Source organism: Panulirus ornatus, chromosome 7 (assembly GCF_036320965.1).
Source record: "Panulirus ornatus isolate Po-2019 chromosome 7, ASM3632096v1, whole genome shotgun sequence".
NCBI classification, from domain to species: domain Eukaryota; kingdom Metazoa; phylum Arthropoda; class Malacostraca; order Decapoda; family Palinuridae; genus Panulirus; species Panulirus ornatus.
Window position 1 is genome coordinate 16,817,733 of NC_092230.1, and position 24,573 is coordinate 16,842,305.

The 24,573-nt window shown below is 40.1% G+C and overlaps 1 protein-coding gene across 6 annotated transcripts in view; it reads right to left on the minus strand.

Moving 5' to 3' along the window:
• LOC139749432 (uncharacterized) overlaps nucleotides 1-24,573 on the minus strand; it is a 457,243-nt gene that overhangs the window by 226,546 nt on the left and 206,124 nt on the right. For all 6 annotated transcript variants that reach the window (XM_071663280.1, XM_071663279.1, XM_071663278.1 and 3 more), the window contains one exon: nucleotides 5,584-5,782. In XM_071663280.1, the coding sequence (XP_071519381.1) occupies nucleotides 5,584-5,782 (199 nt within the window). The remainder of the gene's footprint in view (nucleotides 1-5,583; nucleotides 5,783-24,573) is intronic.

A 24,573-nucleotide genomic window follows, 5' to 3' on the forward strand; every position in this document is an offset into this window, starting at 1 on the left:
AGAGACTGAGTGCAGAATGGAAAAAGATGAGAGCAAAGGACATAAGGGGAGTGGGGGAGGAATGGGATGTATTTAGGGAAGCAGTGATGGCTTGCGCAGAAGATGCTTGTGGCATGAGAAGCGTGGGAGGTAGGTTGATTAGAAAGGGTAGTGAGTGGTGGGATGAAAAAGTAAGATTATTAGTGAAAGAGAAGAGAGAGGCATTTGAATGATTTTTGCAGGGAAATAGTGCAAATGACGGAGATGTAGAAAAGAAAGAGGCATGAGGTCAAGAGAAAGGTGCAAGAGGTGAAAAAGAGGGCAAATGAGAGTTGGGGTGAGAGAGTACAATTACATTTTAAGGAGAATAAAAAGATGTTTTGGAAGGAAGCAAATAAAGGGCTAATGGGTAGGTAATAACAAATAGCGGTTATGTGAGAAGGAGATGAAGTGAGTATTTTGAAGGTTTGCTGAATGTGTTAGATGATAGAGTGGCAGATATAGGGTGTTTTGGTTGAGGTGGTGTGCGAAGTGAGAGAGTCAGGGAGAATAATTTGGTAAACAGAGAAAAGGTTGTGATAGCTTTGCGGGAGATGAAAGCCAGCAAGGAGGCGGGTTTGTATGGTATTGCAGTGGAATTTATTAAAAAAGGGGGTGACTGTGCTGTTGACAGGTTGGTAAGGATATTCAATGTATGTATGGCTCATGGTGAAGTGCCTGAGGATTGGCAGAATGCATGCATAGTGCCACTGTACAAAGGCAAAGGGGATAAAGGTGAGTGTTCAAATTACAGAGGTATAAGTTTGTTGAGTATCCCTGGGAAATTATATGCGAGGGTATTGATAGAGAGGGTGAAGGCATGTATAGAACATCAGATTGGGGAAGAGTATATGTTGTGAGAGGTAAGTTGCTAGAAGCAGTGAAAAGTTTTTATCAAGGATGTAAGGCATGTGTATGAGTAGGAAGATAGGAAAGTGATTGGTTCCCAGTGAATGTCAGTTCGTTGCAGTGGTGTGTGATATCTCTATGGTTGTTTAATTTCTTTATGGATGGGGTGGTTAGGGAAGTGAATGCAAGAGTTTTGGAGAGAGGGGTAAGTATGCAGTCTGTTGTGGATGAGAGGGCTTGAAAAGTGAGTCAGTTGTTGTTTGCTAATGATACAATGCTGGTGGCTGATTCGGGTGAGAAATTACAGAGGCTGTTGTCTGAGTATAGTAAAGTGTGTGAAAGAAGAAAGCTGAGAGTATATGTGAATAAGAGCAAGGTTATTAGGTTCAATAGGGTTGAGGGACAAGTTAATTGGAAAGTTAGTTTGAATAAAGAAAAACTTGAGGAAGTGAAGCATTTTAGATATTTGGAAGTGGATTTAGCAGTGGATGGAACCATGGAAGCGGAAGTGAGTCACAGGGTGGGGGAGGGGGCAAAGGTTCTGGGAGCATTGAAGAATGTGTGGAAGGCAAGAACATTATTTTGGAGAGCAAAATTGGGTATGTTTGAAGGCATAGTGGTTCCAACAATGTTATATGGTTGTGAGGCATGGGCTATAGATAGGGTTGTGCGGAGGAGAGTGGATGTGTTGGAAATGAAATGTTTATTTTTTTATTATTTTTTATTATACTTTATCGCTGTCTCCCGCGTTTGCGAGGTAGCGCAAGGAAACAGACGAAAGAAATGGCCCAACCCCCCCCCCCATACACATGTATATACATACGTCCACACACGCAAATATACATACCTACACAGCTTTCCATGGTTTACCCCAGATGCTTCACATGCCTTGCTTCAATCCACTGACAGCACGTCAACCCCGGTATACCACATCGCTCCAATTCACTCTATTCCTTGCCCTCCTTTCACCCTCCTGCATGTTCAGGCCCCGATCACACAAAATCTTTTTCACTCCATCTTTCCACCTCCAATTTGGTCTCCCTCTTCTCCTTGTTCCCTCCACCTCCGACACATATATCCTCTTGGTCAATCTTTCCTCACTCATCCTCTCCATGTGCCCAAACCACTTCAAAACACCCTCTTCTGCTCTCTCAACCATGCTCTTTTTATTTCCACACATCTCTCTTACCCTTACGTTACTCACTCGATCAAACCACCTCACACCACACATTGTCCTCAAACATCTCACTTCCAGCACATCCATCCTCCTGCGCACAACTCTATCCATAGCCCACGCCTCGCAACCATACAACATTGTTGGAACCACTATTCCTTCAAACATACCCATTTTTGCTTTCCGAGATAATGTTCTCGACTTCCACACATTCTTCAAGGCCCCCAGGATTTTCGCCCCCTCCCCCACCCTATGATCCACTTCCGCTTCCATGGTTCCATCCGCTGCCAGATCCACTCCCAGATATCTAAAACACTTCACTTCCTCCAGTTTTTCTCCATTCAAACTCACCTCCCAATTGACTTGACCCTCAACCCTACTGTACCTAATAACCTTGCTCTTATTCACATTTACTCTTAACTTTCTCCTTCCACACTTTTCCAAACTCAGTCACCAGCTTCTGCAGTTTCTCTCATGAATCAGCCACCAGCGCTGTATCATCAGCGAACAACAACTGACTCACTTCCCAAGCTCTCTCATCCCCAACAGACTTCATACTTGCCCCTCTTTCCAAAACTCTTGCATTTACCTCCCTAACAACCCCATCCATAAACAAATTAAACAACCATGGAGACATCACACACCCCTGCCGCAAACCTACATTCACTGAGAACCAATCACTTTCCTCTCTTCCTACACGTACACATGCCTTACATCCTCGATAAAAACTTTTCACTGCTTCTGACAACTTTCCTCCCACACCATATATTCTTAATACCTTCCACAGAGCATCTCTATCAACTCTATCATATGCCTTCTCCAGATCCATAAATGCTACATACAAATCCATTTGCTTTTCTAAGTATTTCTCACATACATTCTTCAAAGCAAGCACCTGATCCACACATCCTCTACCACTTCTGAAACCACACTGCTCTTCCCCAATCTGATGCTCTGTACATGCCCTCACCCTCTCAATCAATACCCTCCCATATAATTTACCAGGAATACTCAACAAACTTATACCTCTGTAATTTGAGCACTCACTCTTATCCCCTTTGCCTTTGTACAATGGCACTATGCACGCATTCCGCCAATCCTCAGGCACCTCACCATGAGTCATACATACATTAAATAACCTTACCAAATGAAATGTGTGAGGACAATATGTGGTGTGAGGTGGTTTGATCGAGTAAGTAATGATAGGGTAAGAGATATATGTAGTAATAAAAAGTGTGGTTGAGAGAGCAGAGGAGGGTGTATTGAAATGGTTTGGTCACATGGAGAGAATGAGTGAGGAAAGATTGACAAAGAGGATATATGTGTCAGAGGTGGAGGGAACAAGGAGAAGTGGGAGACCAAATTGGAGGTGAAAGGATGGAGTGAAAATGATTTTGAGCTATCGGGGCCTGAACATACAAGGGGGTGAAAGGCGTGCAAGGAATAGAGTGATCTGAAACGATGTGGTTATGGGGTCGACGTGCTGTTAATGGATTGAACCAGGGCATGTGAAGTGTCTGGGGTAAACAATGGAAAGTTTTGTGGGGCCTGGATGTGGAAAGGGAGCTGTGGTTTTGGTGCACTACACATGGCAACCAGAGACTGAAAGTGAACAAATGTGGCCTTTGTTATCTTTTCCTAGCACTACCTCATGCATGCATTGGGGGGGGGGGGGGATGCTGTTTCATGTGTGGCGGGGAGGCAACTGGAATGGATGAAGGCAGCAAGTATGAATATGTATAACTGTATATATGTATGTCTGTGTATGTATATGTATGTATACATTAAAATGTATAGGTGTGTATATGTGTGTGTGTGGGTGTTTATGTATATACATGTGTATGTGGGTGGGTTGGGCCATTCTTTCATCTGTTTCCTTGCACTACCTCGATAATGCAGGAGACAGCGACTAAATATAATAATAATAGAAAAAATATTTCCTTTCCAGCACATTCACACTCCTCCACATATCCTCATCTATAGCCCATAACTCACATCCATACAACATTGATGGGACCTCTATAGCTTCAAACATACCCATTTTTGCCCTCCCAAAGTAAATTTACTACTTGATAAACTTCCATGCAACCATACAAATAAATACAGAAAAGTGGTCTTAATCCTAATAACCAGAAAGAGGCAGTGATTGCTTCACTAAAGATTCATAAACATAATAAAGTAACCTAAAGAAGTACAAATGAAGTCTCCTTAGCAAAGGGATAAGGGATACATAAAATATGTGATCATTACACAAAAAAGATTCCTGAGAAGTTGAGACTGGAAGAGGATATTACATCAAACTTTTGCACTACTGTATTTCATGGGAAACCAAGTCCATGAGATTTTTGGGTGCAAAGAGGATACATAATACAAGGAACTGGAAAAGATTTCAAATGTTCTGACACATTTTTACATTGCGTGATCTTAAATGCCATAAAAAGTTTTATGACAGAGGAAATATTTTTGTGACAAACTATGGTAAAAGCAAGTGGTTCTAAATCCATTTATGGAACTCTTAAGTGCTGAGTAATGTTACTGAGGTAGTTCTATGTTTTCAGGGACAGGGAAATGCATGAGAAAGAGGTGAGATGGTGTGACTCTGGGTGGACAGGACAAAGAAGGCATTGTATGTGATGGATTACCTATTACATTTCTAAAGTGTAACTGTGCAATCATTGTTTATATGGTCTTAGAAAGAAAAAAAAAATGCTGAAATGAATAAGCTCCATAACAGTTACAGTTCAGAATATAGAGGAAGAAAAGTCTGAGAAATAAGTAGGGATAAGAAGCCACCAAATGATAAGAGTTTGAAAGACTATTAACCCTTTTGGTGTTAAAAGTGTATATTTCCACTTTGACATTCATAGCCTTTTGATACTGAAAGTGGGTTTGCTTCACAGCTTCACAGAATCTTTTCCCTCTATTGTGACAAGAGGGAATACCCTCAATTCTTGAAAGCCCCATCAGATCTCCACATGAGCTGCCATCTGTAGGCAACACCACAACTAGTGGGTGTGTTTACATATATTCGGTTGCATGCTAAAGAAGTAAGTAAGGTTCGTTTTATTGAAAAATACTGGTTCCATATGTAATACATGAACTCATCAACGAAAAAACAGAGCCACCATTACACATACCAGAGGCTGAACATATGCCAGATAAAAAGCTGGTAAAGATCTTTTATGGTACAATTCAAATGCAAAGAGATTTACTTTAGATAATGTGTACAGTGTATGTGTTATTGTGGGGGTGAAACAGTAGATACTGATATAATTCCCACATGACAATTCAATGCAATGTGTAAAAACTCCATGATAATTCAATGCAATCTGTAAAAACTGAGTCATTTTGAAGCATTTAATATGTAGAAGACTATTTATTGTGTTACAAAGTAGATAAAGTGAAGGCAAAGCTGAATTACCAGTGAGATATAAACATGATTAATTCTATGAGAATGGGAAATGGAGTTCAAAACAAAAGATAGATAGCAGTATTAATATCAATGTTTAACCTCGTAAGTCCCAAACTTTAAACTCACACACCTGTAACGTTCTCGACCCAACTGTTCTGGTGATATTCGGCGAGCACGTTCATCTATTCGTGGATCTCGACTCCGTGATGATGATCCTGTATGTGTCACTACACCTGCATCACGTCCATGACTAAGAGATCGTTCTGGCATTCCTATGCGATCACTTCTGTAATCCAAACGATCTCTTGGGGAACCAGATCTTTTCCTGCCTGCAATGATAAAGTAATTCATCTGTTATATTAGGAACCATTATTCACTAAAACATTGAAAAAAAAGATACAAATAAGTATGCTCCTTTTACAAACGAAGGATTTATATATTCTTTTTTAACAAGACTGTAAATTAGTGCTAATTACTTTCTTCTGATTTTTTGCAATGTGCCTAGCTGTCAAACACACATCAATAACCTTCACCTTTATCATCCCTTACATTTTGGGAATTACCATAAAGAAACAGTGTGCTGCCTTCAAACCTGAAATTACTCATAAGAAAAAATAAGATTCACATTCCTGTCATTCTATTAAAGATTACCTTTCTCTGCTTGATCACAGTTCAAGCAATCTCTCACTAATACTATAACTGATCAATTATAATTCAATCATCAACAAAAATTTGAATTAGTTTTGCATATCTGATCCCAGTTCAGATCAAAATGGGTTTGCCTTTTTGAGAGCTCTGTTAATTCATCAACAAGCATTATAGAAATGCAATAGTAACTCTGTAGATTACAAATGAAATGAAAAGTATGAAAAGGATATGAGGTGAAAATATCAAATTCACCATTAATTTCATCATTAAAATCAGAAGCTGTGCAATACAACATGAAACCCAACTGATATGCCAACACTATGCAGACAAGCTTGTTATAGATCACCAAGCATGAACTGCTCTCTCAAATTCAAATAAGAAAAACAAGAGTTAGCTGAGTAAAAGTTCTACACCTCTTTGATACGAAATATTTCTCAGAAGGAGGAGGCAATGGAAATGAGATCTCTTAGATCTCTTATGTCAATTTGTGGTGTAAGATAGGATGATTGTGTATGGAATGGCAGTGTAACAAAGAAGTGTAGAATGAAGTGCAATTTAACTGAAACCTGACAAATGGGTGTGTCGAAATGATTGGGGCAAGTTGAAAAGATGTGAGAAGAAGGACTGATTAAGAGGATCTGTGTCAGAATGGAAGGGAGGACTGGGGACAAAGAGATGAAGAAACTATTCAATGTTCTACTGAAATAAGCATCGAATCCTTGAAAAAACAAGATGGATGACTAACCACCAGATTACAAAAACATGACAACCAAGGACAGAGCGTTGCAGTAACAAAGAAGAACAGTGATAAAAAGCAAGATGTGTGATGACAGCAATGCACTACCCGACTCAGGGAAAATCTTATCACAGGTAGATACTCCAATTACTCCCTCTACTTCTGGAACAGAAATCCTATTTCCCGACTTAGGGAAAATCTTATCACAGGTAGATACTCCAACTACTCCCTCTACTTCTGGAACAGAAATCCTATTTCTTAGTCTTTTCATCCATACTCTACATATAACTAAATATTTTTAGCATATGCCAACACCTCTCTGATGCTGCTGTTCTTTACATGGTTAACTTGACTCAAGCCACACATCATTTTCAGGTATTTCATTTCAAGCACATCCATCTTTTTATCATGCATTCAAAGCCCAAAACACATACCCAAACAATGCTGGAGAGACAACTATACCTAAAAACATACCCATCTTTGCTCTTACTGACAATGACCTTTCCTTTTACACACTCCTCAAAGCACCTTGGCTTTAAACTACTGTTACACTCTGTGACTCACTTCAGCCCCCTATGGTCCTACATGCTTCTATGTTCCCTCCAATTCCCCTAGGTCCCCTCCATTTAAACTTACACTCAACCCATCCTATTTCATTCCCATGCCATTCCTCATCACCTAACTTTTATCTATGTTCAATATCAAATTTCTTCTTTTATACACACACACTCCCAAACTCTGTCATCAAGTTCTGGACTTTCTGGAATATGCTATCATAGCCAAGTTCTCTGCAAACAGCAACTGATTCTCCTCAAGTGACATCTCACCTCTTTAATTACCTTTCTAATTATCTATTTGTACTAAACAAGCAGGGATTATACACTTGTGGGACCTCTCTCTTGAAAACTCAACTATTTTACATTTTAAATTTCTGTATGCTGTCTGCATCAACTATGCCTCCAGTCATTTTATTCCATTACTCTGCCAAACCTTTCTTATCAAGTTTCTCACCCAAGTTCATGTTATGTCCTCTGATTGTCCTAATCCTACATTTCTTGAAGAACTGTTCACTATCCATGTAATTGGTCTGCCTGAAAAACTTAAAGATGTGATCAAGGTCACCCCTCACTCTTCTCATTCCCATGGTCGGCAAACTTAAGTGTTGTAGCCTTTCCCTGTAACTCCACTCTCTTAATTTTAGTACCATCTTTGTTGCCTTCCTCTAGAATTTCTCTATTTACTTTTTGTGCTTCTTTAGGTGCAGTGACCAAGCATGAAAAGTATATTCTAGTTTTGGCTTATGTACAATATGAACAGCTTGCTAATCATTTCCTTATCTATATCCATGAAAGCCCTTCTAGTACTTGAGACCAGAGTTTGTTGTCTTTACTTTTCCCCTAATGTATGACTTAAGACTCTGGTGATGGGTTAGGGACAATGCTGATCCTCAAGTCCTTCTCAAACATGGAATTCTGAAACTTATCTCCATCTAGACAATAATCAAGAGACCTTCTTTGGCTGATCCCATCCTCATTATTTTACTTTTGCCTAAGATGAATTTCATCTACCGTGTATTAAAACAACTTTGGGGTCTGTTTAGGTCCCCTTGTAAGCTGATGTAATACTTCCTTCTTGCTTTTCACTTCCCTCATGGCCTGTGCATCATCTCCTAGCATATTCAGTCCATACCTTCTGGAAAATTATTCACATGGATCAAGAAAAGAAGTGGTCCTAGAACATAACCCTGCAGAACATCACTGGTAACCTCCACCTATGTAGGGTGCTGTTTGTTCGACAGTATTTATGGACTGCTTTGTTTCCATCTTTGTGGTGAGGGTGATGTGAATCATTTAAAACTCACAGGTATACTATCAGAGTCAAGACTTATTCTCTGATGGAAATTTAGAGCTCATGTTTTGCATTTCCGTGTAAAGACTGAGTTTCAGTCCTTGTCCTGGGGCAGAGTGCATTGGCATATTCCAAGTGGCCTTTTTGAAATCCTGTGAATAGGCGATACCCGTTATATGTAACACAAGGGGAATGCCGTATTCTGGGGGAGGTCTGTCATGTTGTTTATTTATAAGGTGGTTTTTTGCTTACTGAATGCTGAACCATTTTGCTTTTTTGGTCTTGCATGTCTCCTACCAGTCACCCATAAAAGTATCCTCTTCTGTTTTAAGGGGGTCAATGGAGATTGTGGTCCTCTACTTGCATTTTCAAGTATTTCAGATTTTTTATTTCATCAATGGGTCTTTCCTCTTCTATCTTTTCTCATGTTTCTTATGACATTTTGAGTTTAAAATCTTTTTGTGTAAGTTTGTTTGTTAGGTTTTTTACTCTTTGCTGGGTTAGCTTTGGCTTAGAATTTTAGAAGATCTGCAATTTTTCTGCCTCCTGTATTGCAGGTGTCTTCCTTACTCTACCCAAGAACTTTTGAACTCTCTCCTTGCTGGTATATACCTGTTGAATGTTTGGAGTACCAAAGCGATCAAGTCTTTAACACACTCCTCTGTTTTGGTACCCAGCAGGGCATCACATTTTGTCCCAGTCATATTACCTGGTGCATACTGGGTGCACTTTTTGGATGTCTTCATGTCCACAGACTGGGCTGGGCCCTGGCTGTTGGATTTGGTTGACCAGACTGTTGGAGGCCACAACCCTCAGTCCTACATAGTCTCCAAAGTCTGGCAAGACAAGTTCACTTTGTAGGTACTTGTCCAGTGTGCATCATCACTACAAGGTCTTACACATTATCAAACTGGTTTATGATTGTGCCTGAGTCTGTCCAATAGTCAGTGTTGTTTTTTATTTCTTCATATCTTCCATACTTGAGGAGCTAAAACTTATCTGCATTAAGAAGCATGTTGTTCTAAGTTGCCCAATTAAAGACTACAGGTATGTATCTTTGTAGCCCTTCTGCATCTTCTGTTGATGTGATTTTCATACTCTTGCACCATCTGCAAAGGATGACATGAAGCTGTGGCTCGTATTTGCATATAAGAATGAGGAACAGGAGGGGTGCAAGTATAATTCCATTGGGAACTGAGCTTTTTGCCTTAAAGCATTGGAAATGTTATGTTTACAACTACTGCTGTCATCTGTTAGTTAAAAAGTTGTATATATGATACAGTAACATATATAATGACTCCACTGCCAATGAGAGGGAGGGCTCAGGTAGTACAGTAATGGCATTCCCTATGACCCCTGCAAATTTAAGTTATAATCCTATGGCCAAACTTTCTTGTGTGACTTAGCTATAAAAAAAAAGGAAGGGCTCAGGTGGTAATGTACTGGCCCCTCCTAATACCCTGGCTAACTCAAGAAATATCCTGTTCCCCTACCCTTGGAGCAATACATTAGGAAGTAGGATGTTGACAGCAGCGACCCTAGCTGGTACTACCATTCTGATTGAAGAATGTTAAAGTGGTGTTTGGAACTATTTTACACACTCCATGTTAAGAATGCTGGTCTTATTTTCTCTGTCATCAAAACAAGACTGCCAAGCTAGCCCTACCATCTTCTCCCTACAAGAGCCATGCACCTACACAAACCTCACTTATTTTCTTCACATGAGTTCTCTTGCCATCTCCTGCTTGCACAATCGTTTTTTAATGTAATTATGACAAGGTCCAACAAACCAATGGCCACAGTCCCTGATATCTTGGGACAATGGCCTCTGGTCCCAGCATCATAGAGTGCTAGGAATCTCTGGATTCCCACTTGACTCTTCTGCCAATGATAGGGAGGGCTCAGACATTAGTTCTAACAGTCCCTTCCATCACCTTTCCCTCTCTGACAGACATGCCTCTTTTTTTTTTATTCACTACACAAACATGTGGTCTCTCTAGTAACCTATCTCCTGTTTAACACCATCGGTGTAGTACCTCTTCTAGTATCTTACTTCTCTCTGAGACCCAACTGTTTAATGATGTTCTCACTAATCCCTTTTTCACATACAACTATATTCTCCACTCAAAATTTCAATCAAAAGGTGGTGTCTGTGCATACTTCAACAGCAACAAACCTGTTACATGCCTTAAGGACCATAAGTTCCAAAACTGTGATGTTATCTGGCTCAATGTCTGTCTTCCAACTCTCACACTTTTTCTTTGTCTCAACTACTGCTCTCCTAATTCTACAAAGTCTACTAATGAGACCATGGCATCCTCTCATCCACAAGCTGAGATCCTCTGCCAAAGGGATTTCACCATTTACCATAGGGAATAGTTGAATTCCTTCCATATGGATGGTGGGGAACTGAAGTCCTCATATTCTTCATTCTCAAAGATCTAGGATGAATCATCACCCAACTCACCCATATTCCTGATGACAGTCACCACTCCCCTAACATTTTGAATTTTTTTCACCTTTCACTCCTTCCCATCATAACTACACAATCTTGCCCTAATTGGTTCATCTGATTACTTTCTCATAAATGTACCTATATCAATTGTACCTCCCCCTCCAACAACCCCTTCTAGTAATTATTGGCACCTCAACAAAGCTGAATAGAATAACTTATGAAAATTCTTTTCTGATATTCCTTGGGTGAATTACTGTCTCCTGTGTGGTGATGCTTCTATCTCCATCAAACACACAACAGAAGTCATTGTCGTGGGAATGGAAGTATTTACCCCCTATTCCTACATGAAGACCACTGCTTCCAATCCAAGGTCCAATCATTCCTGTTCTAAGGCCACTCAGGTAAGGGATCAGGCATACTGGGCATGGAGAAACACTCCTTCTAACTCCCATTCAACAATTATCACTGCCAATAATCATTGCAAATACATTACCCAAGAAGCAAAGACTTCCTTTATTCAAAGAAAGTGCAATAACCTCTCCTCCTTATCCAGTGACAGATCTTTCTGGTCTACAGCTAAAGGCATCACTAGCAACTTCTGTCGCTCTACATTTCCTTCACTTTTTTGTACTACCAGCCCTACAGCTGTATCCCTAGTAAACGAAGCAAAACTCTTTGGTAGCCATTTCTCCTCTAACTCTACACTGGATGATTCTAACATTTGTTCACCCTCTGATGCCTCTCCTACTAATCCTGTGCCCCTTCCCGTAATCTCTTTTTGAACCGCTTGAAAAGCATTTCTTTCTATGGACACAAGCAAAGTTTATGGTCCTGATGGCATCCATCCCCATGTAATGAAAGAGTGTGCCTCTGAATCTAATCTGCACCTGTGCTTGCTTGTCTGTTCTGTCTTAAAACCAGCTTTTCCTTCTTCCTGGAAGCATGTGTTGGTACATCCCATCCCTAAGAAAAGTGACTGTTTTGACCCCTCCAACTTTTGTCCTGTTGCCTTCACATCGATCACTTCCAAAGTTTTTGAATCCCTCTGCAACTCCCATATCCTTAGATATCTTAAATCTCACAGTCTTCTCTCTGATCACTAATATGGCTTCTGTAAAGCGATATCCATTGGTGATATTTTTTCCTATTTCACTAACATCTGGTTATCATCCTTGAAAAATTCTGACAAATTCTATGTAGTTGCCCATGATAAATCCAAAGCTTGCGACAAGGTGTAACATCAGGGTCTCATCTCTAAGCTTCGCTCTTTTGGCTTTCCTCCCTTATTTTGCTCCCTCATATCTAGCTTTCTCTCTGGCTGATCTATATCTGTGGTTGTTGATGGATCAACCTAGTGGTGCTCTCAAGGTTCTGTCCTGTCTCCTCAACTTTTTCTCCATTTCATCAATGACTTCCTTTCTTCCACAAATAACCAAATGCACTCATACACTGATGACTCAACACTGCATTCCTCCACATCCTTTAATTGCTCTCCTTCTTCTCTCACTTATCTGGATCTTGTCTCGACACAACTTCCTTAATAAGCTCGGACTTGGACAGGATATCTCAGTGGGGTAGGTGAAATCTGGTTAAGTTTAATGCCTCCAAGACCTAGTTTCTACCCATCTGTATATCAGAAACTCCTTATAACTTTCCTCTCTCCTTTGGGGTTCTACAATTCAATATCTAGACTCAATGAACATATGTGGAATTACTATAACATGCACTCTTTCCTGGAGACCCTACATTATGGAAATAGCTAAATTTTCCCCTTAAAAAAAGTGGAAGTCCTATTCACATTTTGAAATGTATTCTCTTCTAAACAGTTGCTCCATTTATAGAAAGTACTGCTCTCCCATCTGGGTCAGTTCTAGCACTGCATCCTTACTTGACAGAGCTGATTGAAAGCAGTCTGATTTATCAAGTTTCTGAGGCTAACTTCAAGCCTTGAGCTGCTTGCCCTACACCACAATCTTGGTTTACTTTCCCTCTTCTATACTTATGACTCTGTTCTTTGCTCCTGAGAGTTGGCTGCTTGTGTTCCCCACCATAAGCTACACCATGCAATACTCAGCAAACTGCTGAGCCATGTGATTACTGTGTGGCTATTGGCAACTCAAGTGTGGGCCATTCTGGTAACTATTTCTTTCTCTACACCTTGAAGCTTTGGAACTCTCTACTTTCTCACGTCTTTCCTAATCACAATATCTAGAATATCTTAAAAGACACGTTCTCGCTTCCTCTAAAATCAAAAAACACTTTCCCTTGTAACTTCTTTTTCACTTTCATGAAACTCTCTACATTTCAATCAAGGCCCGGCCTTGATGTTGACTTTTGTCCACGACTGGAGCCTCAAACATAAAAAGGGGGGAAAAAAATCTGTCCATTGGAGGAGTCTTTCCCTTATTCCTGTCTGGTGATTTAGCATAATTAGCTTGTGATCTAGCATAATTAGCTTCTCATGCTGGACAGTGTTAGATTTTTCTGGCAGTCCAGATGCAAAAAATCCACTCTGTACTGTTTTTTTCATAGGTCATAGCTCTCTCTCATAAAAATCTAAGAGGTTCATAAGCATGATCTTTCCCTATAACAAAGTCTCCTCTCACATAAGGAACTCATTCTCTCCAGAAAGTTATCCACTTGGTTTGCTTAACTTTTCTAGTACTTTACAGACTGCACTCATCACAAAGACTAGTTTGTAGTTCAGCACCTTTTGTTAAATCTCCTTTGTTATAGATAAGTATGACATTAGCCCTTTTCCACTCCCTTGGTATTTTGTCTTTCTCTAGCAGCATCTTGAACAGTATTTCAAGAGGGTTATCATGTGTATCTACACACATCTTCAGCAAAAATGGTAAGATTTTATCTGGACCTGATGTTGGTCAAAACCCTAAGGTATTCTGTTAACACCATTTCTAGATATCTTCTATTTTCATATAATAACCAAAATGACAAATACAAACCAACAAGATACAGACAAATGACATCCTAATCAAGGTAATCTTCTGCGAAAAAAATTACAAACTGAAAGAAAGCAGAAATCAATCGAGGCTTTGCAAGTATTTGTAGACCTGATTCTTACATAAAGAAAGATTATAAAAAAGAAGAGGGAAAGACAAAAGAAGGAAGAAAATTCCACAGCCTAGCTGTTTGAGGGAAGAACAAGACATCATAAGAGCCAGGTCTTAAGTGGGTAGTAACCACACAGGAGCTGTGGGAAGCATCAGCCAAACATATGCCAAAAGGTTAAACCTTCTGGGTGGGGAAACATACACACAGTTCAAGAGAAGAATGGCCAAAATAACAGCTACAAAATAGTAAAAGCAAAGCAACATTGTGGAGACTGGAGAGGGAAGATTGAATAAGGGTGATGCCAGGAGAATTAGTGGGATGGAAAGCTTTTCACTTAATTCTAATAACAGAGAGATAGAAGTTGAGCCACCTCAGATGTGTCAGCAGTATTCCATACTTAGGCAAGTAATACCCCTGCTGATGTGAAACAGGTTGCTCAAAAGAAAATACTTACTGCATCTATACAACATTCCCTGCTTTTAGGAAGCTGACTATGATGTTGATCTTAATGCTTTATAAAACCCTTTCTCCAATCTCAGAAGGGCTTTGGCGTCTTTCACTGTGAAACTACTTTTGAACTTCTTATTCAGATCCTCACATCCTTATATCATCCACTGCAATTTTTTCTGCTGAATTCTTTAATCTGATTTGCTGATCTATAACTGAAAATCTACTCCCGATGAATTCTGAAAGCTTTTGGATTTTGTCTTGCCTTGTCCACAATATTCTTTTCAAAGTCTTTGCTCTTTTCTCATCCTATTATATCAATTCCTTGCCTTCTTATACCTTGCAAATGCAGGCTTGGCAGGATTCCACCTATATCTTTTCCACAATACATTTTGAAGATCCCTTACATTTTGAAATCTTTAATTAAACCATTCTACCCTCTTTCCCAACATTCCCTCTGTATTTGCCAGGCCTCTTGGAATACTGCACAATGGGAGACTTGAAGAGAGGGTACTGCTAAAGATATAAAAGGGACAAGTGTCATGCCTATCTTTAAGAAAGGTGACTGGGAAGTTGTACCAATCTACAAGCCTGTTTCACTGACAAGTGTGGTCTGTAAAACCATGGAAAAGACAACCAAAAAGAAATAAAAGACTACCTATGAAAGAAAATTCTTAAATGGAAAACAACATAGCTTCAGAGATGAAAGGTCCTGCATCATGAGCCTGTTAAACTTTTCAGACAAGGTGAGCTCAGTCTTAAACCACAAAGATAGATGGGAAGAATGTGTGTTCCTAGATTGCCCGAATTATGTGTGTGAGAATGACTTGGGAATCAACATCTTTCACCTTTTGTCAAATTCCCTTATCATATGGATAAGGAAATATTTAGCAAGCTATTCATATTCTACATGAGGCCAAAACTAAAATATGCTTTTCAGGTTGGTCACTAAACTTAACGAAGCAGAAAGAGATAATGGAGAAGGTCAACTGAAAGGCAATAAATATGGTTCCAAAATCAAGATAGCAAAGTTACAGGGAAAGGCTGAAGGCTTTAAATTTGCCCACCTTGATACAAAGAGTGAGGGGTGACATAATCACACCCTTTCGATGTTCAAAACAGATCAATGACATAGGCAAGGAAAAGTTCTCTGAAAGATGGAAGGGTAGAGCAACCTCAGGAAATAATGAAGTTAAAAATTTGCTTAAAAAATGTAAAGAAATAAAACTGGTGGATGAATGGAACAGAATGACTAAGAACACGGTTAATGCTGATGGCATACAAAGATTTAAGAGGTTGTATGGTAGAAGAATGTTTAAGATACGGAACCCCATGAGTGTAAAACTCCTTCCCCACATAGTATGAATATGTACCAGAGTGGTAGTAGGTGGTAAGATGACACCAACCAGGCAGGTATATTACCAATACTACCTACCTGATTATCTGAAGGGTTAATGACTGCTGTGTAATCAGCCAGCATTTCCATGGTTGTCAAGTTGGACTCCTCTGATCCAGGTAGCTGTCTTTTCTTTCTGCCTAACACATGGACTACTGACATTTCTGCCTACAAATGTACGATCTCTCCCTGGCACACATAACATGTGATAACAATTAACTCACACATAACATGTGACAACAATTAACTTGCACAACTCTTTCTTTGTAATCCTAGATTTTCCTGTGGCTAATGTTGTGTGCTAGCCCTGCCTTTTGGCAAAATGGTAGAAGTAAAAAATGGAAATAGCAGGTAGGAACATCAGGCAGGAGCAGTAGGTAGAGGTAGTATGTAGGAACATTAGATAGGTGCATTAAGTAGAATTAGTAAGTTGGAACATGAGGCAGGAGCATTAGGTAGACACATAGTTGGCAGGAACATTAAGTAGAAGCCACCAGAAACACTGCATTAGAGTTGCCCTATGCCAGTAGTCATTTAAGGGTGAGGTGCTAAAGTCTTAGAAGCAGTACTAGGGTTCATCAGTTCTGGAGATTTTTTTTTCAACGTATAAAGCTCCAGTCACAGACAAAAGCCCATATCAAGGATGGGCCTTAATTGAAATATGGAGAGTTTCATGAGAGGGAAAAAGAAACAAGGGAAAATATCTATGAATTTTGGAGGAAGTGAAAAATCTGGCTTTTAAAAACCTGTCTTTTAAAATGTACTAGGTCATTGTTATTGGGAAAGATATGAGAAGACAGAGAGTTCCAAAACTTCGAGGTGTATGGAAAAAAACAGTTATCAAAATGATCCACCCTTTAGTTGCCAACTGCCTCACAGTAATCATATGACACAGCAGTTTGCCGAGTACTGCATGGAGTAGCTTGTGGTGGGGGCACACAAGCAGCCTGCTCTTGGGAATAAAATCAAAAGTAATACCTATAGAAGAGTGAAAATAAACCAACAATGTGGCATACAGCAAGTGGGTCGAGTTCTGAAGTTCATCTAGGTAAGTTTATAAGTCGGACTGCTTTTGACTCAACTCTGTCAAGCAAGAATGCAGAGCTAGAACCACCCCAAATATGAGAGCAGTACTCCATAAAAGGACAGTTTCCATAAGGTGGGGCTTCCAAGAATGAGTGGATGTTACAGTAATACCATGCATGTTCAAGAGTGTCAAGTATGTCGAGGTGGAATCAAAGATCCATCAAAGGAGACAGGAAAGCTGTGAGGAGTTTTTGATTGAAAAAGGGGTAGAAATTGGGTCTTTGAGGTATCAAATTTAACACCATATGCTGATGATGCAGTGTTGCATTATCAGCATATGAGTGCATTTGGTTATTTGTGGAAGAGAGGAAATCACTAATAAAAAGGAGAAAAAAGTGTTTGAAACAGGATAGAACCTTGAAGGACCCTACAGTTTTTGGAGAAAGGGGAGATGGGAGGAAAAGCTGATCCATCAACAACCACAGAGACAGATCTGCCAGAGAGGAAGCTAGATACGAGGGAGCAAAGTGAGGGAGGGAAGCCAAAATAGGGGGAGCTTAGGGATGAGACCCCAATGCCACATCCTGTTCAAAGCTCTGGATATGTCAAGGGGAACCACACTGGACTGCCCAAAATCTTTCAGGGACCAGACATAAGTGAAATAGGAAATACTATAAGTGGCTCTCAGCTTACAGAAGCCATACTCTTGATCAAAGAGAAGATTGTGAGGTTCAAGATTTCTAAGGATATCCTTGTTGATGAGGGATTCAAAGACTTTGGAAACGGCAGACATCAAAGCAACAAGGCAACAGTTCAAGGGATGAAAACAGTCATCCTTCTAAGAGAAGGGATATAACATTGTATGCTCCCAAGAAGATGGAAGAGTTCTGGTTTTTAAACAAAAACAAAACGAATGAGCATGCACAGGTGTAAGTTCAGAGACACTTTTAGTAAACATGAATGGATGCCATCAGGACCATAAGCCTTGCTTGTGTTCATAGAGATAAGTGCTTTTTTGACACACAAAAAGATTACAAGGAGGGGCACAGGATGAGTAAGAGGAGCATCAAGGGATGAAGGAATGTTAGTGTTCCAAGGAGGAGTTAGAGGAAAAATGCAAACCAAAGAGAGATGCTTGGCCTACAGGGGAGAACGGAAAACTGAAGGGAAGGCAAAGCAACAGAAGTTTTTAATGACGCCCAGAAAGACCTATCATTGGATGATGAGGAGAGGATATCGCATTTCCTTTGAATAAAAAAATGCTCTGCCTCAGAGATAATGTACTTACATTGATTACTCTGGTCAACAAGATTCAACTTTTTGTCCCACAAACTAAAATAGGTGGACCTTATAGTACATTCTATGGTGAATTTGAATGTTTTTAAAATTTTTCTATCAGGCATGGTTTTTAAGTAACAGAGCTATTGAATTTTACAATAAGTGTATATTACTCATTCATAAATAAGGCTGGTATTACATTTAAAAACTTACCTCTAAAATGTAGAAGTGTACAATTTTTGGCTATACCTGGCCAAAGGAACATCCCTCCATAGTTAAGTCCAGCAGTAATCTGCCAACATAGAGAGGCTCCACTTTCCTTGGCACCACTTTTCCATGGCCAAAATGTCCTGGTGAAATCTTTTGTTGTGCTCATCATTGACTGCCCCAAGATTTTCCAGGAAAAAGTCTAAATGCAAGTCCAAAAAGTGACTTTTTAGACTCATATTGCACCCCAGAGCATTACTGAAGCCAAAAGATCTTTTACATCACAGTAGTTTTTCATGTGATTCCTGAAAAAATCTTTGCAAACTCTCTTAAATGACAGCCATGCAGTTTTTTCAACTTCATTTAGCTCTTCATCAAACTTTTCATCTCGAAGCAGTTCCCTGATCTGTCTTACAAAAATAACCTCTTTGATTTTTACATCACTGTTTCTGAGGAATTTATTTCTCAAATATGTGAATCCATGGCCAGTGTTATACATACCTTTAACAAAGTGTTTCATCAACCTGAGCTTAATATGCAAAGGAGGCAGAGAAGTTTTCTCAGTATCAACAAGGAGACTGATGACATTCTTCCTCAATGGAGTCAGTAATGTTCATTTGGGCCATACTTTCTTTACATAATGATTTTTCTTGTCCCACTTGTCACTCACAGAGGAAACAACAGAACTTCATGTAACCCAGTTGCATTCTTTAGGTCATCACATACATTCCACTTAAAGTCCCCATACTTAATTTTTTCTAAAAAAGCTTCAGGTTATCAAATGATTCCTTCATATTAGCTGCATGAGCCAGAAGAATGAAGGGGAACTTATTTCTGTTGTGGAGTAGAACTGCTTTTAAGCTTACTTTTGATGAGTCAATAAACAAGTGCCAATCATCTGTGTTATATTCAGGGCCAAGTGCCTCCATAACAGAATAAAAATCATTGCAAAACACTAGATCATCTTCAAGGGAGAACAATTCTTTGAAAATGACATGGCGATCATGATAAAAACAAATTTCAATTTCATCATAGAGAAGATTCCAGCCCTATAACCTGGAACCCAAAAGTTCTGCCTGCTTCTTAGACAATTTAAGTCATGGACAAGATCATTGAGATCTCCTTAACTCAGCAAATAAGGTTCATCTGAAAAACAGCTTGCTTCAAATGTTGTATCCATATTGTCCTTTACTTGGTCTACTTTCTCATCACCAGACTCGTGGTAACTCACTGTCATGTTTTTTGGAGGCTCAAGCACAGGTAATTCCTGACTGTGAGGTACTGGCTTCATAGCAAATGGTATTTATTCATTTATTTATTTATCTGTTTATTTATTTACTTATTATATATGATCGACATTTCCCACGTCAGAGGTAGCGCCAGGAAACAGACAAAGAATAGCCCACCCACTCATATACACATTATTATTATCATAATTATTATTATTATTATTATTCTGCTTTGTCACTGTCTCCTGCGTTAGTGAGGTAGCACAAGGAAACAGACGAAAGAATGGCCCAACCCACCCAAATACACAGGTATATACATACACGTTCACACACGCAAATATACATACCCATACATCTCAATGTACACATATATATACACACACAGACACATACATATATACACATGCACACAATTCACACTGCCTTTATTCATTTCCATCGCCACCCTACCACAAATGAAATAACAACCCCCTTCCTCTGCATGTGCACGAGGTAGCGCTAGAAAAAGACAACAAAGGCCACATTCGTTCATACTCAGTCTCTAGCTGTAATGTAATAATGCACCAAAACCACAGCTCCCTTTCCACATCCAGGCTGGCCCCACAGAACTTTCCATGGTTTACTCCAGACGCTTCACATGCCTTGGTTCAATCCATTGACAGCACGTCAACCCCGGTATACCATATCGTTCCAATTCACTCTATTCCTTGCACGCCTTTCACCCTCCTGCATGTTCAGGCCCCAATCACTCAAAATCTTTTTCACTCCATCTTTCCACCTCCAATTTGGTCTCCCACTTCTCCTCGTTCTCTCCACCTCTGACACATATATCCTCTTGGTCAATCTTTCCTCACTCATTCTTTCCATGTGACCAAGCCATTTCAAAATACCCTCTTCTGCTCTCTCAACCACACTTTTTTTATTACCACATATCTCTCTTACCCTATTATTACTTACTCGATCAAACCACCTCACACCACATACTGTCCTCAAACATCTCATTTCCAGCAGATCCACCCTCCTCCGCATAACTCTATCCATAGCCCACGCCTCACAACCATATAACATTGTTGGATCCACTATTCCTTCAAACATACCCATTTTTGCTTTCCGAGATAATGTTCTCGACTTCCACACATTCTTCAACGCTCCCAGAACTTTCGCCCCCTACCCCACCCTATAATTCACTTCCACTTCCATGGTTCCATCCGCTGCCAAATCCACTCCCAGATATCTAAAACACTTCACTTCCTCCAGTTTTTTCCATTCAAACTTACCTCCCAATTGACTTGTTCCTCAACCCTACTGTACCTAATACCCTTGCTCTTATTCACACTTACTCTCAGCTTTCTTCTTTCAAACACTTTACCAAACTCAGTCACCAGCTTCTGCAGTTTCTCACACAAATCAGCCACCAGCGCTGTATCATCAGCGGACAACAACTGACTCACTTCCCAAGCTCTCTCATCCACAACAGACTGTATACTTGCCTCTCTTTCCAAAACTCTTGCATTCACCTCCCTAACAACCCCATCCATAAACAAATTAAACAGCCATGGAGACATCACACACCCCTGCCTGCCGCAAACCTACATTCACTGAGAACCAATCACTTTCCTCTCTTCCTACACGTACACATGCCTTACATCCTCGATAAAAACTTTTCACTGCTTCTAACAACTTGCCTCACACACCATATTTTCTTAATACCTTCCACAGACCATCTCTATTAACTCTATCATATGCCTTCTCCAGATCCATAAATGCTACATACAAATCCATTTGCTTTTCTAAGTATTTCTCACATACATTCTTCAAAGCAAACACCTGATTCACACATCCTCTACCACTTCTTAAACCACACTGCTCTTCCCCAATCTGATGCTCTGTACATGCCTTCACCCTCTCAATCAATACCCTCCCATATAATTTCCCAGGAATACTCAACAGACTTATACCTCTGTAATTTGAGCACTCACTTTTATCCCCTTTGCCTTTGTACAATAGCACTATGCAAGCATTCCGCCAATCCTCAGGCACCTCACCATGAGTCATACATACATTAAATAACCTTACCAACCAGTCAACAATACAGTCACCCCCTTTTCTAATAAATTCCACTGCAATACCATCCAAACCCACTGCCTTGCCGGCTTTCATTTTCCGCAAAGCTTTTACTACTACACACACACACATATATATATATATATATACATAAATGCCCATACACACACATATACAATATTCATTTATATATATATTATACTTTGTCGCTGTCTTGCGAGGTAGTGTAAGGAAACAGACGAAAGAATGGCCCAACCCACCCACATACACATGTATATACATACACGTCCACACACGCACATATACATACCTATACATTTCAACGTATACAAACATATACATACACAGACATATACATATATACACATGTACATATTTCATACTTGCTGCCTTTATTCATTCCTGTTGCCACCCCGCCACACATAAAATAACAACCCCCTCCCCCCACATGCACATGAGGTAGCGCTAGGAAAAGACAACAAAGGCCATATTCGTTCAACTCAGTCTTTAGCTGTCAGTGCATTTACAGTTCCCTTTTCACATCCAGGCACCACAAAACTTCCCATGGCTTACCCAAGACGCACATGCCCTGGTTCAATCTACTGACAGCACGTCAATCCTGGTATACCACATCGTTCGAATTCACTCTATTCCTTGCATGCCTTTCACCCTCCTGCATGTTCAGGCCCTGTTCACTCAAAATCTTTTTCACTCCCTTTCACCTCCAATTTGGTCTCCCACTTCTCCTCATTCCCTCCACCTCTGACACATATATCCTCTTTGTCAATCTTTCCTCACTCATTCTCTCCATGTGACCAAACCATTTTAACCACACTTTCATTACAACACATCTCTCTTACCCTTTCAATACTAACTCAATCAAGCCACCTTACACCACATATTGTCCTCAAACATCTCATTTCCAACATATCCACCCTCCTCCGCACATCCCTATCTAGAGCCCATGCCTTGCAACCATATAACATTGTTGGATCCACTATTCCTTCAATCATTCCTATTTTTGCTTTCCGAGATAATTTCTCATCTTCCGCACATTTTTCATCGCTCCTAGAACTTTCGCCCCCTCCTTCACCCTGTGACTCACTTCAGCTTCCATGGTTCCATCCGCTGCCAGATCCACTCCCAGATATCTAAAACACTTCACTTCCAGTTTTTCTCCATTCAAACTTACCTCCCAACTGACTTGTCCCTCAACCCTATTGTACCTAATAACCTTGCTCTTATTCACATTTACTCTCAACTTTCTTCTTTCACACACTTTACCAAACTCAGTCACCAGCTTCTGCAGTTTCTCAACTGAATTAGCCACCAGCACTGTATCATCAGCAAACAACAACTGACTCACTTCCCAAGCTTTCTTATCCAAAACGGACTGCATACTTGCCCCTCTTTCCAAAACTCTTGCATTCACTTCCCAAGCCACCCCATCCATAAAGAAATTAAACAACCATGGAGACATCATGCGCCCCTGCCGCAAAACGACATTCACTGAGAACCAATCACTTTCCTCTCTTGTTACTAATACACATGCCTTACATCCTCAATAAAAACTTTTCACTGCTTCTAACAACTTGCCTCCCACATCATATACTCTTAATACCTTCCACAGAGCATCTCAATCAATTCTATCATATGCCTTCTCCAGATCCATAAATACTACATACATATCAACATATATACATACACATGTACATAGTCATACTTGCTTGCCTTCATCCATTCTGGTGCCACCCTGTCCCACAAGAAATAGCATTGCTACCCCCTGCTTCAGTGAGGTAACACCAGGAAAACAGACAAAAAAGGGTCAAATTCGTTCACACTCAGTCTCTAGCTGTCATGTGTAATGCACCGAGACCACAGCTCCCTATCCACTAGGCCCCACAGACTTTCCATGGTTTACCCCAGACATTTCACATGCCCTGGTTCAGTCCACTGACAGCATGTCAACCCCAGTATACCACATCATTCCCATTCACTCTATTCCTTGCATGCCTCTCACCTTCCAGCATGTTCATGCCCTAATTGCTCAAAATCTTTTTTGCTCCATCCTTCCACCTACAATTTGGTCTCCAGCCTCTCCTTGTTCCCTCCACCTCTGACACATATCCTCTTCGTCAATCTTTCCTCACTCATTCTCTCCATATGTCCAAACCATTTCAACACACTCTCTTCTGCTCTCTTAACCACACTCTTCTTATTTCCACACATCTCTCTTACCCTTTCATTACTTGCTCAATCAAACCACCTCACACCACATATTGTCCTCAAACATTTCATTTCTAACACATCCACCCTCCTCCGTACAACCCTCTCTACTGTCCATACCTCACAATTATATAATGTTGGAACTACTATTCCTTCAAACATATCCATTTTTGCTCTCCAAGATAATGTTCTCTCCTTCCACACGTTCTTCATTGCTCCCAGAACTTTCGTCCCCTCCCCCACCCTATGACCCACTTCTGCTTCTATATTTCCATTTATTGCTAAGTCTACACCCAATTATCTAGAACACTTCACTTCCTCCAATTTTTCTCCATTCAAACTTACATCCCAATCAACACTTGGCCACCAACCCTTGTCAAGGACAGATGTGCTCTACTGACGCTCTCTGACCCAATTTCAAACAGGTCTTTCTGTGTGATGCTTAGTGTTGCACTTAAATCATGATAAAATGACTTGAATCTTTGTGA